General features: G+C 40.9%; 1 protein-coding gene across 3 annotated transcripts in view; it reads right to left on the bottom strand.

Moving 5' to 3' along the window:
* Positions 1-1,489: 1,489 nt before the first annotated feature.
* pmfbp1 (polyamine modulated factor 1 binding protein 1) overlaps positions 1,490-18,092 on the bottom strand; it is a 93,457-nt gene continuing 76,854 nt past the window's right edge. For all 3 annotated transcript variants that reach the window (XM_084939088.1, XM_084939086.1, XM_084939087.1), the window contains 6 exons: positions 15,501-15,610; positions 15,095-15,169; positions 14,091-14,184; positions 13,953-13,993; positions 8,786-8,888; positions 1,490-5,921 (listed from right to left, as the gene is read on the bottom strand). In XM_084939088.1, the coding sequence (XP_084795214.1) occupies positions 5,538-5,921; positions 8,786-8,888; positions 13,953-13,993; positions 14,091-14,184; positions 15,095-15,169; positions 15,501-15,610 (807 nt within the window). In that variant the 3' untranslated portion in view covers positions 1,490-5,537. The remainder of the gene's footprint in view (positions 5,922-8,785; positions 8,889-13,952; positions 13,994-14,090; positions 14,185-15,094; positions 15,170-15,500; positions 15,611-18,092) is intronic.

Below are 18,092 nucleotides of genomic sequence, written 5' to 3'. Positions count from 1 at the left end.
TCCTCCTCTGCCTCTTCTTTTCTCTCCTCTTTCCCCCATCCCAACCTCTCTGCTCTCTAAATCACACCCAGCACCTCCTTTCCTTGCCTCCTTTGTCAGTCTCCCTCTGCATCCATCGTTCACTCTGGTTTCCCCCAGCAGTCCCAAACTTACTCCCCAAATCCCCAGCTACATTCTTTCAGTCTCTTCCCTCATGCATCCCTCTTTCACTACTTTTACACTTCCTTTTTCCTTTCCTTGTAGTCCTTAATGCTTCCTCGCCTTCATATTACCTTGTAATCTCTCCTTCCTGCTAGGGCTCCTACTGTCTTATATTGCACATTCCTCCATTTCCTCTTACCACTTCTTTCACTTCTGGGTAAAACTTTTTGAGACATTGCTCATATTGTCAACTTGGCCATTTGTGGTCAAAATATTGGTTCTTTTTCTTAGTTAGTTGTGCATTCGGTAAACAGGGCAGCTTTTCACTTTCATTGACTAATAGCATACGCACAACATTCATGATCCTCTTCATTTGTGAGCTTAATTAATAATTGTAAGATACATTTCTCCAGGCAACCAAGTAGATAATGGAAGATGCATCAGTTTTCATTTCAGTTTCATTAATATATTTTGTAAGGTGTCTGCTATTTGCTACGCAATGATAATTGTACCTACATCATGGCCACTAAGCTGTACACCTCAAGGTTACACGCAAATTCAACATTCAGTCTCTGGTAGTTCAATAAATTTAATAAACATATTATTCCACAAACAGCTGTGGCCAGAGGTATTACGTCTTCAAGCTGTCCATGCCATTCATGTAAACATGATATTTCTTAAACTCCTCGAGAAAAATTTTTCAAACTCGACAAAACGGTTCACTTGGACTCAAGGATGAACTGATTGCATTTTGTAGGTCTTAGTTCAGGGTCACCTCACATCTGTCCCGCTCTCGTGAAGGTAATATATCAGACGCCTGCGGGGAATTTTATTATACAAACGTTCACTTGGACTCAAGGATGAACTGACGATGATGAAAACGAATTTTGTTCCCACACCTTGAGGGGCTTCTTTGAAATTTGACACAGTGATTCATTTGTACTCAAAAAGGAACCTTACAAAACAGATTTGTGGCCATGATTTAAGAAACTGTGCGCTAATTATACAATTTAACACACAATGTAAAGAAGAGACAAATGGTTACTGGACTCCAATATGTTGTAAACCCCATCCCCACTGACCCCGCCCATCCCAGATTAGCTCAACAATCTGGGAACACGCAGTATTGCCTAATTTAAAAAGTTCTCTAGTCAGAAAACTGCTGTTTTATTTTTCCTGACAACAAGTAGCATTGGGATACTTGAGTTAACAGCTGACTGTAAAATCGATGTTTGTGGTCTTCTGTTGTCCAACAGAAAACATAAAAGCATGATGTTGGCAATGCAAAAGCCTCAGTTCCCAATAGTGCCACACATGATGTGAATAAAATCCGAATGCAGCGCTGAAATAAGTATGGTTTAATGTTTATTATCTTAGCTGCTGAGTACAGAAATATCTTACACATGCAAGTTTTTATTGGACAGTTTTGCATCACAACTGCATCTTTGTGGAAGCTTTATTCTCTTTTCTGTTTTTCTTGCATCGGACAAAATAGATATTTTTTACATGACTGTAATTAGTCCTTAGAAAAAGGGAACACGGGTTTTTCCCTTTTTCCAAGGAATAAGGAATACCAAGGAATACTTTCATTTAAGCAAGAGTTAGAGTTTGAATGTAGGCTTATTGCCATTTTATAGTCTACAAGTCATACATATTTAGTATGCAAAATAAGCGAGTACATTGCCGTGCACTGTCACTTAAATGTTGACTCATTTAAAGCTGTATCACCTCTCAATAAGTGGATTATTTCTAAGCTGACAAGTAGAATATTTTCATTTATGAATGACTAAAACAAGACTATATTTAGAATACTCAAACACCACAGTTTATAAATTCAGTGAAACTAAAGCTAATACACTATGGTAACTTTCGCATGTAAGAAAGTATATTTCATATAAGCCTGATTATTACAAACTGTCATGTAAACACCATAGTTGTATTAAATCTGTGCAATGCATCTACATGAATTGAAAGAACTGCCAAAAATCTGCTCTGATTGGCTTTAAGTGTGAAGGTCATACAGAAAGACACATGATCAATTAACAATGAGTTAAAGCACACATCTACAGCAGTAATTAGGAGGTACAGAATGGGCCACAGTACCAACGATCGCAGCCACAGTGGTTTCCTCCTAAAATAAACCTTTGGAGAATGTGCTGCGTGTACAAACTAGCAGTGAAAACCAGACAAGACAAGAGCAAGGACTTCAGACTTAGTATAGGATCAATGGAAATCTGAGTTTCAGTGACAGCTTAGACAGTTCGAAGGACATTAAATAATAGACGACAAAGAAAAAACGCTTTTGTGCTCTTTGATTCAAACGATAATGTTAAACTTTGCAAAAGAATACGAGAAGAAGCCTGATGAATCCTGGGAGGTCATTCGGACTTTTGTTCAACTCAGATGGGGTGCAGTATGCCTGGCCTACACTACACTACCACAGTGAATCCACAGTCCTGACAGTGACTCAGGGCGGGGCTTAATGAGTCACTTGATGAGATGATATTTAGACATGGAACAAATTTGGCCTGAATGACAATGAGTGATTGGCTAAATAGCTCATCAGCAGACAGTGGTTCAATTAACCGACTATGTGCTTATAGACATCAGAGAGGGTCGGGCACAGATGCCACTACTGTTCAAGCCATTCCTCTTAAGGAGAGACACTTTTTATCGAACGAATCAAGTGAAACGGAATAACATTTATGCATTTTGTTGAAGTAAAGAGTGAAATGAAAATCCCTCATTTAAAAATGTTACCATTTTCTCCAGGATCAAGTTATTCAAGGGGAACACATCTGTAAATGTTATTGAATGAATTTTGACAAAATGTCAGCTTACAAAGAAACACTCGTGAACATAGTTTGCACCATCTCTTTCGTGATTTCTGCTACAGCAGGTTTTTGCTGTAACACAAACCAGTACCATACCAGACGTGTTGTTGTGGCAACTAATAACCTTTCCTGTTGAGTTTATTAGCAGAGCTAAGGCTCTATCTGAGTTGCTCAGGTGTGGTCTATCTCCACCCATTTATTGCTCCAAGTTGGCTGAAATAAATTCTTAAAATCCTTTGCAAAAGCTTCTTGTACCACAAATGCTTACCAGACAAGCTTTGAACACAATATTTGCGTATGATTATTAGCACAGGCAACCATGCAGAGACCTACAGGGAAGCCCAGACTGGAGCTGATAGCGCATACACACACAAATGTCATGGGCACTAGCATCCCAATCATTTGTATCTTGAAATGGGGATCAAATAATAAGTCGTAAACACTGTAATGAGTGCTATGATTATCTTCAACTTCTCTGTTTTTTGTTTTAAATTCTCTCTTGCGGTTGAGGGCCCATACTGTTCACTAACAGCCTGACGCTAATTTGGGATAAAAAAAAAAAAAAATACTGACATGCAATATTTTGCTGGTTTACCACAGATTTCCAAGGGACCACACACACAGCGGTGAAGTACCACACATGCTCATTTGATAAAATTAGGTTAGGAAGGAGACCGTAGTGTGCTTTTCTGTCTTTGTGAGAGAAGAGCTCATGGTGTGGAAATTAAGAGCCTGCATGTACTTGTGTGCGTAAATGTGTGCATTTGTGTTTGTGTGTGTGTGAGAGAGGCTGACTAATCCCTCCACAGAGCTGAAACGAGTTAAAAACACATCAAAGGGAAGCTTAACCTCTGTGAAACCTCACCGGGTTTTCAAGAACAACAAATGATCATTCTCCTCATTGTTTCCAGGGGGACTCTTTTCACCGCCGCGCTGCTGACTTTTCCCTCAGTCCTGGGAGTTTTCAAAAAGCCTGTGGTTTCATTTTTAATGACTGTGCCATTTGTGAAAGTGTGTGTGAGTGTGTGTTTGTGAAAAGAATATGCGTGTGTGGATGTGTGGGTAGGTGCACGCGTGTGTGTTTGCACATAAAAAAAGGATATTTTTGAGTGTGACATGGCAAATGAGGAAAACAAAGCTAACAAGGACATGCAGCTCTGCTCGAAATCATTAAAATGTATGACATCCTGACCAGCTATACAACCGCTATATATATATATATAAATATAAAGAACCAATGAAGGATTAGAAAAAGAAAAAGTGGGTTTGGAAGACAGGAAGGTGGACACGGTGACAGAGAAAGGCAAGATGAAGAAGCCAGTTGTGGCCTGAGACCTGCTTTTCCTAGAATTCTCATTATCACAGTGTTCCCTCTTTATAACTTTGGATATGCACATGCTTCCTCTGCGAGTCTTTATTTGTGCGAATGAGAGTTGCTCTTATTCAAACACTTGAAACATGAATAGAGGAACGCGTGCCCTATAGATCTACATGTTATCCCAGGTCCCAAATTCATTTTAGATCTTTTAATGGAACGATTTTACTTCCTAGAAAGGTACTTACCCATATCAGCATCGATGCCTGACTCAGCAGTCGTACAATCTTTTTTACAAAAGCCTAATTAACGAGTACCACTGCCAGTTATTGTTACAGTACAAGCATCCAACTGGCAGAAATAATATATTTTTGGCACACTGACATGCAAAACAAAAGTGGGGAGGAATATAAAGCTGCTTGCAAATATGTGTTTTTATTTTGCTACCGTCACAATACGGGGCATAGAAAAAAAATCAATAAACAGTTTTGAAAGTATAAAACATAATATCAGACAGCTAATACACCCAATCACGCGAGCACGCGCTCGCCCACAGTCGCTCAAAGAGACACAGAAGTACACAGACACATAATGTACTCAAACATAGAGACGCACGGCCACATTCACCGCAGCAGACGCGGGACACGTGGTGCACAGCTGGAGCATAATCAGAGGCTGCGTTACTGCCATTTACATCAACGTCTGAACCACGCCTGTGGATGGATCATGTGCTGTTTCTCATTTATCCAAGCGGGACTCATCTTCAGATCTACTGTTTAACTCTATCTACATTAAGTTTCTTGTTTTGATTAGTTCATTTGTGCATTTAAGGTGCAAAAATCTGGTTATAGCTCAAGTGAACTGTTGGGAATTTTCAAATAAGTGCATTTGAGATTTTGTGCTCACTGCTGCAGTTTTGCTGCAGAATAATATTATTAATTGAAGATGTAATTGCTTGAAGCACTGAAACATTTTTGAGGACACAGTCAGTTATCATAATTTTAAGTCTATCTAAGTAATCTATCAGTGTGAACGTTTTCTTGGCATAAATCGTTGCATGGAACAGCAGTATCCTTATAAATATGGCTGAAGAAATTCCATTATTTTCTGTTTCTGAGCGCCCCCTTAGGCACAAAGAACAGCGGGACTTGACTTTGACCTGCAGGACATTAACCTCATCCTGGGTATGCTCCCCAGCGAGAAGCTGAAGGTCAAAAGCCATGGCAGGTCAAAGTCTTCAGGGGGCTTCATTTTGCCGGATTCCTGCTTGTCCCCTTAGACCCGGCATCTTCCACAGAGGCGGAGAAAGCGCACTTGGAAGACGGCCTAATCAAGGACGCTTTATCCGAAGCCTTGGACTCACCTGGTCTCTCTACTCCGACTGTAGTCGGCTTGGTTTGAGTCCCATTAGTGTCCCCTGTCACTGGGACTATACTCAGAAGACGAGGCAGGCCCAGGGATGAGGGAAGGGAGGCACAGATAGGAGGGCTGACACTGAGAGAGAGTGGGAGGTGGATGGTGGTAGTAGGGGGAGGAGGAAGGAGCCCACTCCTCTCCACTTGACTATGCATGGACCTCTCTTCTTCCAGCTGCCTACGCAACCGCTTATTCTCCTGACTGAGATTGCCTAACTACAGAGAAAAAAAGAAAGAAACATACACAGAGAAGCACATGTGCAGACAAAGAGATTAATATGTTTGTGTAGCCAAAGGAACAGTGGCAAATTTTTGAGAAGTTTCCAAAAAACACGTCTCTCCTTTAGCCGAAGCAGTGGAATCACACAACTCGAATCAAAGTTAGCAATAAATATCAACCATCAAAAGTGAACAGCTATCGTGCTCATCAAGTAACTGACATTCCATTATGTGATTAATTCATCATCTTTCACAGTCGCTTTCATGCCTGTTGAAACAGAAATGCAAATGGAAAATTGCAAGGGGGTGGGGGGGTGGGGTTCAGGATTGTATTGTGTTCACAGTTTGAAATGGTTGCAAGTGGGAGTCATGCGACAGTGTAAATTTCTACATGAAAACAGCCAATTTGAGCGATCATTAGAGGTCGATTTGACACAAAATCATCCGTGACACAAAACAAATCGCACATCGTCAGGACATGATTGGGCTCCCTGAAACACAATTACAGACTAGCTAAATTGAGGATTTTTTGTTTTATTTGTGTGTGTGTGTGTGACAAGGACATTTGGGTAAAGGCAGCGTGGAGTGTGAGTTAAAACATGGCTTTTAATACAAAAAATAAAAGCATTTATATTTGTTGTAAAAGCTTGGTAATTATATGCAAAATGTGCCAGTCTAAAAATTGTAATAAGGTAGATAAAAGAGAGTAAAAGATATGAAATAATGTATTTTTAGCTGTGAGTACAAGTAAAATAAGAAATTAAAGGATGTAAAGACAAAAAAGACTCATCGGGTAATGACAGTTGCACTCATCCACATCTGTTTTTAAGTGTGTGTGTACGTGTAAAAACTGCGGTTAAAGAATGATGTCACATTAACATGTCTGGCCATGTGTGAGTCTGCGTGTGTGTGCGTGAAGGAGAGAGAAAAACACAAACGGAGATGAGACAGACACATTTCCGGATGGTTCTGCTAATATTACCCGTCCAGACATCGTACGCATGCACACAGACACAGAGAGACACACACATGCTCAATAAACTCTGAGCACGGGTCTTAGGCTTAACCCTCGAAGAACCAATGGCATGTCGACGTGTCAAACGATCATAAGATGCTTAAAAGGTATTTACTATCCACAACAGGCAAACCTCCTGCAACACGTCCATTTTCAGTCATGCCAAAAGCAATAACAATTCTAGATGAAAAACACAGAGTCTGACATTTATAATTAACTGCACGCGACCGGTTTAATTTTTCTCATCTTTTGTGGCTCTGGATGCTTTTCTAATTGTAAGGCGGGGGGTTGAAATTAAAAATCACAGCTTGTCTCCTCAACCTTAACTTTCCGTGGGTGAATTGGTGTGCATATATGTGGATGAAAAGGACACAAGGATGTGTATAAGTAGGGGTGAAGGGAGTTAAGCATGTGTGCGTGTGTATTTTTCCACAGTTTGTATAGTTTTAATGCAAATTATGGCAATTACAGAACTATAAAAGAGTTGCATAAAAACTGTTCAGCTGCCTAATGCCTGTTTTAATTGTCGCGTGTAGCCACGAGACAACCTGGATATCAGCAGAAGAACGATACCCTACTGCTGATCGAGTCTCGAAAAGAATCTCGATTTTTAGTCCTCTCGTGTCCGTCTTCATCTCTGTTAATTTTCTGTGACGTTTCAAAAGTTTGCATGAAATTGGCTTGACAGTCGGATGGAAATCATGCATATGTGCTCCGTATAATGCCTTTTGGCGAATGAGAAAGTGACGGCGTCAAACCAGTTTGTTACTATGAGTAAATACGACTGATTCAAGGAGACACAGACCTGATTTGTAACCCAACGCCTTTCATAATCTGAGTCATTCCATTCAACTTCTTTACTGATAGCTCTGTGTGCGCGCGCAAGTGTGTTCACTGGAGAGTGAGGTGTTTACATTCTCTCCTTTCCTGACTGCCTGCGTGTATGTGTGTGTGTATACTGTCCACGTTGGATCGATGTGTGTAATGATTCACACTAGAGATTAAGAGGTGCTATTACACACCTGACCTGTTAAACAACACCTCTCTTTCTCTCTTGTCTGAGTTCTCCTCTGCGTTTCTCCATGTTCCTCTATCCTAAACCCACAGCTAATGTCATTTGCTCTTCACTGAAACAACACTGCATTAAAACTTCAACAAGTACCAGCTTTTGTCATACCCCGTCAATCAGCAGGCCACTTCACAAACTAACAAAAGTCGGGTGAGCCGCTCCCTAGGCCCTGGAGTTTTGGAGAACTGAGGGGGCTGAGGAGTACTTTTGATTTGTCTCTTCTTTGGTGATTTGTTGACTCTTGTGAAGCTCAACACAGTAAAAAATGTCAGCATTTCCCAAGAATATTCCTCTGTGTTTTTTCCCCCACATTGTTTTATCACAGCGGGCCATTTCCCTATGCTGTCATGGAGAGATCAGCACGGCTGTATTGATATACATCTCTCTCTCAGTTTCATGAAAGGGAAATCATTTACCAGTGGAAAGGAACGTCACTGCCTTTTCCCGATACGATTTGTCCCCCCCCCCGCACACACACACACCCCACTTCCCCACACCACGTACACCCCCCTACACCCGCACCCCACCCCGCTGCCGATTTTTCACTTTTATCGTAGGAAGAGGAAATGGATGTCTGCGTGCGCCTCTGTGTAAGTGCGCTTGTGTGTTTGAAGTTGGACGCATGAAAGCTTCCTCTTCTGTGTGAGCTCAACAGCAGGTGGGCCGGTGTGTGGGTGTGTGTTTGTATCTGTCGGGTAAAAGGACTGTCAGGACCCGGTGTGTACGTGTTCTTGTGTGTGTGTCTGTGTGTGTGCGTGCGTGTGGACGAGCGCTTACTTGTTGATTTAGCATTCCGATGGCCTCCAGGTTGCTTTGCAGTCTGGTCTGCATGTCCTCGATTTTGCTGAGGTTTAGAGCGACGCAGCCCTTCTTTTCCATGCTGCAACACAAGTGTATGCACAGAGGCAAACAAACATACATGAAAAATAAACTCTTTAAAACAGTACAGGGAGTTTAGCGGTCTGAGAGAAAAAACAGAATAATAAAACTCTTTCCTTCTTGCAGCTCCTTTAACTGCCTTGTCTGTAGTTTAGCTTAAAAAGCACATTAAGTTTACACTTGCTTCTACCTATTGTTGCACAATGACATGCATTTGCCTGACTGAACAGTTTCTGTCAAATGTCCTCGGAAATCTGGGGCATAAAGAAGTTGGCGTGCATCATCTTCATTATAACTATCTTCATTATAACTTATTACTAAACTCAAAGATGGGTGAGCAAATGGGTTCCAGAAATCATTAAATTATATAAGAAAGTGCATATAAAGCTGGGGGAAAAAAACAAAGCAGCAAAAAACAAAAACAAAACAAACGCAAGCGCAGCCAGGGAACATTAAGAGTACAAGAAGCCATTTAAGATTTTAACTGTTTATTAAAACCGTTTTGGGAAATGACAAACAAATGTTAGGGTCTCCTATCTTCAGACTGAGGGCTGTCTAAGGAATGTCTATTAAATTAACGACGGTGGATAATGGTGCTCTGTACGGGCTGAAGAGCTTGCTGCCCCCACTTTACGCTCTTTCTTTCATGCCCCAGTGAACCTGTCCAGTTAGCATTTGGAAAAAAAACAACCTTCTAAATACTTTATTGAAGAGTTCTTAGCCCATTAAAGTACCACTGTACCTTCCCAATGTTAATTTTCTTGTAAAAGAGCAAGCTGGGATTTTCTATCAGAGCAGTGGATGGGAAGACGGTCCCATTTTGCCTCAGCTGAGAAGATGCGCGCACTCATTGAAACGCTAATAAATAGCCTCATTGTTCCTGTAGACGCGTGCGCACGCTCACACACACGCAGTCATAAACTTTTGCCCTTATTAGTCGCAACTGAAACCATTTAAGATGTGGAAGACACTTGAGGAAGACACAAATATTTGAATTGACATTGTTTTCGGCTCCCGTGCATTTGCAGCTAACAAAGGCAACAACAAAAACAGTAGATAGTTATAACGCTGCTTAAAAACGGTACCCAGCAATCTCTTGACTATTTCCTTCTCTGATTTTTGAATCATTTATATGGATGTAATATTATTTTGCATTTCTATGGATCATCATACAACTCTGAGTTATAGCATGTAGCTTAGAGACTGAACAAAAGAAATGGTTGCTCCAAAAAAACGACACAATTTTTTAATGGCAAAAAACAAACTACAATTACAAATATATCTAGATAACATGAATATTTTTGATAAGTTCCCCCAAATATGTGCAAGAGAAACACAAAAAAACCCAATCCATACATTCCCCAGCTGACAAAATATAATCTGAGTCCCTGCATATTAGCCAACTAACTAATTTAGCTTGGCCAATATAAGTAAGAAAACCTAATTTCCTGAAAATGACATTTATAAACTGAACATAATTGCCACTGACCCTTGCAGATCTTTTAATTTCACACCCTAATGATGATACAAAGAACATTAATAAGAGAAATGCAGAAATTTCCTTTGATCTTTCAAATTTCGAATGCCGCTTGAAAGACGAGTTCCATGAGTTTCCATTGCTACAGCGAAGGGGGAGAAAAAAAAATAACAGAAGACACAAACTTTAACCACAAGCCAATTCCATAAAATCCAAAGCGCCACATCTACACATTTTCCTCAAATGATTTAAATGCTTTCCTGCGCGGTAATGTGGTCTTCAGCAGATCATGAATCATCTCCGCTGCTGAGACAACTGTGTGAGATTTATGCACTCGATGTGAGAAACCGGCGAAGTGCCGAGCGCTTGGCTTGGCGCCCGTGTAAACATGTGTTCCTGTGTTTACACGCAAACACAGATGTGTGTAATTAGCAGCCTAATCCAATCAGTGTGTGTATAATTACAGTCATTAGTGTCAAAGCCAAGCGGCCATGCTCTCTAAACCAGGCAATAAACTACGTGGTTCCTCTCCTGCTCCAGTCTCACTCATCTTTCTTATTTACTGTCCTCATTTTTGCTGTAAATTTTATGCAAGGCTCGGCTCTCTTTTCACACAGCCTCCCTCTCATCACCGCTTTCTGCTCCTCTGTCACTTTGGTTCTCCTTGTTTGTACAAATCCTCTGCTGTGATCACTGGGTGCTCTTAATTGGAAGCACATCGTTAGCGGTGCAACTGATGAAGCCTGATGCTTTATGAGCGCTTCCCCCACATGGGTTGTGTCAGGCAGCCACTGAGTCAGTGCTGCCAGAGGCAAACAGCATCAATCTCTGTTTCCGCCACTCACTGCATATCAATGTGTACTGGTATCATATTTTCAGATATTAGCAGAAATCATTTTTGGGTTGTAATGTCTGTTGTCAGAGTTTATCCTTCTTCTTTTTCTTCTTAATAAGCATTTCTGCAGGAGAGAGGTGGGAGGGAAAGGAGGGGCAAGCGGCATCGAAACCCATCAGGCCACACGCAGCACTTTAGAGGGAGGTACAAGACACTTGTACAAGTGATTATCATGAGGGGCTTTAATGAGATTGTTAATTGACACTATGATGTTACTGCGCAACAAGAGTGTAACAAACTTTTTTAGTATCACCGATCCAGGGCATTAATTGTGCGCATAACAACTCCTATCATTGGTTTTTAGTTTGAGCAATACCGCTTTTACCCGTAATGGCAAAATAGCCTTATACTTTGCCACTCGGCTACTTATTTACACAGTGGAAATGAAAGGCAAGGTGTTAGTTTGATAAGCGACATAATTTGGTCTCCGTGGCCAAAAACCTTTGATATATGGACTGTAGATTGTACATTGTTTAGGATCAAACTCTACAATCTGTTCTATGTCCAGAGCCACACCCCTGCGTTGATATTACTGTCCTCATAACAAGGTTTCTAAGGTGAACAGATAAAGTTTTGCCTACTTTTTAACTCTTTCCCCCAGAAAAATGTGGCCTTCCCTGTACCCACCAGGACGACTTTTGACACCTCAGATGAATAATTTGACGACCATTAGAATAGTTTGCGAGTTTTTGCAAGAGTAGCTGCATAGGCAGAGACCACCCTCACTAACTTTCAATGCACACCCAGTCATTTTGTCCTATGGGGAGGCCTGAAATATAACAGAAACAGCTCGGTTCAGAAGCGTTACTCCTAGTAGGCTTTTAAGGGATTACAGTGCTGAAGAAAAATATATATTTGAACATCTACAATTCTACAACATCTGGAAAACAGCTGCTGACGAGGATTACAGAAACGGCTACTAAATGGATTTGGATAGATACGATGTAGTGTAAACACCGTTACACAAAAATGTCTGCTCATACAGACATGCTTTTTGTCAAAACATCACCTTATTAACAAGTGCTTATTAGATCTGTGTGTCTAAATCTAAGTTTTCCCGTCTGTTATGGCAGCAAATTGAGCTACGAGTTGGCTGATGCTTGGAGATTTCCTTATCCTTCATCCACTAGGTGGATTTTGAGCAGAAAATGCAAATAAATAGGCCAATATCATTTTTGACTCTTAAGATTTATATTTGCATGTAAAAAAGCTTCAGTTTTGCGTAATTTGTTGAGTTTTACGTAATTTGTTGAGGTTGAGAAATGCAGAAAATTTCGTTTACCGAGCTAACGCAATTGCGGTCCCCTCCATCAGGCCTCTCTGCGCCTCCCTGTGGGCTTTACTTTTTCACAAAATAACAAATGCAATGAAAGGCCTTCTCATTCAAGCAGCTTTATAACAGTAGGTCAGGTAATCATAATAAATTTCTTTAATAAAGGCATATCTAATGACAAAACCTTCACCCCGTGTTGACTGCTGTCAGTGATAGTGACAGCAGACAGACATTGTTAAGATACCCCCTGTCCCACCAGTAATGAAATTTACACTCTGAATGTATATGGCTGCCTTGCAATCATGACATTATCTATTGCTTTATAGAAGTGCAATTTTAACACATATGGCATTTTTTGGTAGGTGCGAGTGTGGGGGAAGGTGTGGGCTTACTAATGAAATAAAATAAATTAGGAATCAACATAATGAAGGAATGGAATACAAAAGGGGGGCAAAAGAGGAAGAGGGGCTGGATGGGGGTGACACTATGGAAGAGGCTTTCATTCACTGTTTTTATCTCGTTCCGTGTTATTATATTCGCTCAATCAAAACCCTCTCTTATGCATACATCTATATGAACTGCCTCTCTCACTCTGTCCCTCTGACTTGCTCATTCGCAATTATGAGGGAAAGACAAAGAAAAGCGATTCATCTTTCTGTCGCGGCCCCTTAATGATATCATTAAAATGACTGACAGCTTTGAATAGCACTGGAAACCTACCCCAGTCAAAACAAATCTGATCCGTTTTGGAAACAGAGTCTGGTGGTTTGTTAGGGGAGGGGTGCAACATGAGCACATGTTAAAAAAAAAAACGGGGTGAGGTTAGAATGGGGCGTGGGCGGGGGAGCTGTTAATGAGGGGTACCTTAGGGGGACTCACACTTGGGGTATGGGGAGTACCGCTGCAGGCAGGTGCCCCCACAAACACCCCCTCTCCCGTATGCGCGCACCATCTTCCATCCTACACCCAATCCCATCTGTGCCACGTTCATTTTCATTGGCTTAATGAACATAATAAATATATCTCCTCTCTATTGATGAATGCTATTTGGCAGCCACGGGGGTGGCAAGCAGGAGAGGATGGGCACTTGATTGAAGTGTAATCATTGTTAAAGGCCCAGCATGAATAACATATTCAGATTGAAGAAGAAGAAATAAAACAGCAGCACGTGCGCACACACGGGCACTGCTACGCACAGGTGGCCGGGCCCGCAGGGCGTTTCGTTCACAACTTGGCACTCCTGCTGTTACTCTCATCATCAGCTTTGTTCCGACCAGATTGTGTGCGAAAGAGCCAAACGTGGTGGCTTTTGTTACATGCTAAACTTTGATCAGCTGCTGAATGCAAACAAACGTATGACTTTAAATGTGTGGTCACACACACACACATACACGTGCCCACATATATGTAGATGACTCACGTTTTCCTGTCTTGCTGTACTCCCCAGTCCCGGAGACGGGCCTGCAAACAATTATAAAAAACAAAGCTGTTTATGATTGACTCGCTCTTGTATCTCCTTATTTGTAGTTCATTGCTTTTCCACTCTGCCCCTGTTCACCTTGAAGAGTTCCATGTCTTTCTCCTTCTCATCCACCGCTTCTTTCAGTCTCTTTACCTCCGCCTTCAGTGTGTCATTAGCCTCCTGAAGGCATCTGACAAAAGCAGAGAGACGCTGAGACGCGTTAAACAGAGAAATATACATAGAGAGGAAGAATAGCAGACACCTATTATCATCAAGAGACTCTTGTTAACATTGCTGACAAAATAGTCTTTCAAGCAACACCAGTGATGACCGTGTTTCTCTCTTTTCCAGAGCAGCCTTTAACTAGCAGTTCAGACATCATCGCATACACGCATATACTGTAGTCCATTATAACACAATTCTTTTTGCACAGCATTTATCACTTACCCTAGTGACTATCTATTTCAGTATCTTGCTGTGCCCACCAATTTCAGACCTATTAAGAATTCTGAAATTGTTTTATTTGCAGGGGGTGTGGGAAGCAGACATTTTCCGGTTAGGGAATATTGAAGGACTGTGTTCATTATGAAAAGGAACCATTGAGGGAGATGTGATTTCGACAAAGGTGTATGGAGTCTGTTATGCACAAGAGCCACATGGTAGCATGACAAAAACATAAGCACACACGAGCACACACGCACGAGGACACGTGTGAGTGGAGACAGAGGAGAACATGGTTACGGTGCTGCTGGGTGGGGATTATGAACGTATGGCACTATAGCTAGACAGCTTTGATCTCTGGCATGAAGAATATGTCACGCCCATGTATGTGTGTATTTATGAGACATGACTAAACAGAAACACTGTCAGGTGTGAGGATGTCAGGGAGTCTACCTGAATCACCTCAGCATATGCACACACACACACGTACACAGACACACTTCATGCTGCCTCACTTCCAAACCACCGCCGACCATCTTCAGTCATATTCCCTAAATAAAGCGATGTACAGGGTTGAAACACATTCATTCGAACATACTTGTCTACAAACGCAAACAAATCTAGCTACTGAAAAATATCGCTGTGCCAAATATACTTACTCTTTCTCTTTAGTGATGATAAGCAGAGCTTTGTTTTGGGCTTTAATCTGGGCAATAATGCTCTCACTGGAAGCCCTTAGTAAGGAAGACACATTTTTTTAATGTAATTCTACACAAACTAACACATCAACAGTTTTTGGCTGTCCTTTAGTTGTTTGAATATAAACAAATAGATCAAAATGCACCATTAAGCAGGTTTAAATATATAAAATCAATATTTTCTACAACATAAAGTATTTTGTAGATTGACCTTGAACTGTAGCTACACATAACAGTACACTATATGATACACACATATTTTATAGCATGTGCCAACTAAGAAAACATTAATAACTTCCTTTTATTTCCTTAAATCCTCTGTTTTTATTTTTTAAATTCACAAAAAACATGTTGGGAGTGTCCATACTTTTGCTCAGTGATCCAAAGGTTGACATTAGTCATGACCAGCTGGCTCTCGTGCAGAAGCTTTGCATTGTCAGACCGCGTCCCCTCCAGCTCTGACCGGAGCGTGATCACCTACAGTCGATAGCCAAGAATTATCCATCAAAACTTAAGTAGTTGCAATTTTTTCAGCATTTCCTTATTGCAGATATACTGCCCCCTTTCTATACTTTACCCAGCAGATTAGTGAAGTACACACCGATATTCACTCTAACCATATCCCAAGTAATTTAAACAGGTTAGCAGCTTAAAGTATTTTTTTTTTTAAATATTAACATCCTGCAGCTTCACACATTTATGGACTGCACGTCTCTGTCTTGTAAACAGACACGCCTGTGCACACGCTCAGATGCAAACATCATATTAAATATAAATGTGGGGTGGAGGGGAGCAAAGGTGTGATTAAAGAAAAGCTAAAAAGCAGGGTAAGTAATGCTTTAAATAGAGGGGGTGCAAAAAGGGTGAGACTAAATGTCAAAAATAGAGCATAATGGCAACACAAGAGAAAAATTAAGTAAATGGACAATAATGGAGGATGAAAAAGATGGCATTTGCAGACACAGGTATAAATAGCAAGGTGAGGTATTAAGCAGGCGGGAGGGGAGATGGAGGATTTGGTGGGTGGGTGGGTGGAGGGGCAGAAGCAGACTGGAGGCGAGATTGGAGAAAGGGAAAAGATGGGTGTGGGGTGAACAGGGACTGGATGGCACTGGCCAAACTGCTGACTTTTTCATTCTGCTTATCAGTCAAGACCTTTCCAGGCCTAAACTCTGGGGACCCTGACATATTACCCTTATCGCCATAGAAACACCTTGATATGCCATACCATCTTCCCACAAAGACTTGAGCAAACACAGAAAAAGTTTCCAATATGTGGGCCGTGATTTAAGTTTATAAAAATGTCAAATGATTAACCCGAAATGTCAAAATATCAACTGCAGGTATGAGATGAATCAAGCACGGTGTGCATCTGTGTGTATATCTGCATGTGTATTTTCAATCTCACACGTGCACAAAATATATATGTTATTATTTTATATTGCCAACGTGTTTCCAGAAAGTTAAAGAAGATTTAAATTTAACACATAGATAAGACTGATTCTGTTGCTGCGAAAGAAATTGTATTCCCGAGCAATCAAACAAAGAAAAGTGATTAAGAATCATTATAATTCATTTTATCATCCAGTGACTTTAAGTGAGCATAACAGAAAAGTGAAGGAGGCAATGATTGGCCAACAAAAAAACTATCAGCATTAAAAATAAAAGAGATTATTGTCTGCAGCGTCCAAAAACTTTCATAACTCGGCATCTGTTTCATGATGATTGAGCATCCATTAAATATGTTTTGCCCATATCCAGATGGGCTGCAGGAAAACAGAAAAAAACCCACACTTTTAGTTGCCTGAGGTCAAGGTTTTTAAATTATTAACGACTTTATCTGACAGAAGTCAGTCAGCCCAGGGCTACAAACAGAGGCACCAGTTCAAAAGTTTACAACCTCTAAAGCTGATGAATTTTTCACCTGCACAAGAATATACGAAGCAGCAGACAACGCATCGGGTTTTGTTTTTGTTCCACTGTAATCCAAAATTCAAATCTGTTGCAACACAAGGAAATCCATGAGACACTCATTTGTTTAATACCTTATGCATCCACTGAAAAAAACAGAACTGACATGCATAAGAGTAAGCAATGAGGCTGTGAAGACGCCAGTGACACATAATTAATAATTCAGTTTGCGTAACATGATGAAAAATCGCGCTTTTAATTAGGATTGGATTAAGGAAGGGTTGCATTTCAGCAAATAAACGCTGAAGAGAAACCGTGGGATCGGTGAAATTACATCAAGCAAATCATTCAATTTTGAAGAATAAACTGAGTCAGGCTATCGATTGTAATTACATTAACAGTGGAGTAAATATTGTCACTGTTTGTGACTTCATCTTGTGTTTTGTCTCGTGCTCTGACGCATATTCACGTGAAAAAAGTTCTGTTTAAGCCGTCATGGCAAAACCCCCGCATATTAACACACCCATATTAATTATAAGCGCAAATATATCAAGCTATACCATTCAAAAGATCAAATAACACCCACCCACGCAACACATGGGCGCGCGTACGCTGGCAGGATCTGCGGCATGCTGTAATGACAGTAATTACCTGCGGTCTCACATTAACATCTCCCTCCTGACTGTCTGACTGGCTCAGCTAGTGGAGGGATGTAAATCGCAGCACAAGTCTGATGTTGCGATTAGGTCTAAATTACACATCATCACTCTGTTTCCACCAGTGTCAAGGGAGGCAGAGAGAAGGGTTTGTGAGAAAGAGGGAGGGACATTTGTAGAAAATGGATGGTGGGGGGGAGACAAGGAGGTGCTACTGCAACAGTGGGGAGGAGTAAGTCAGCACACCTGCTTAACATTTAGATTGGTTTTGTTGCACAAATATTTTAGCAGATGATGGGGGCTAAAAGGGGCAACAAAATGCATTTATAACCAAGTTTGATGATACCTCTTGTCCTTTCAGCTTTATGCTCCAGAATATGAGTTGACTACTC

Source organism: Perissodus microlepis, chromosome 9 (assembly GCF_051167445.1).
Source record: "Perissodus microlepis isolate ML-2025 ecotype Zambia chromosome 9, ASM5116744v1, whole genome shotgun sequence".
Lineage (NCBI taxonomy): Eukaryota > Metazoa > Chordata > Actinopteri > Cichliformes > Cichlidae > Perissodus > Perissodus microlepis.
This window is presented reverse-complemented; position numbering and strand designations above follow the sequence as displayed.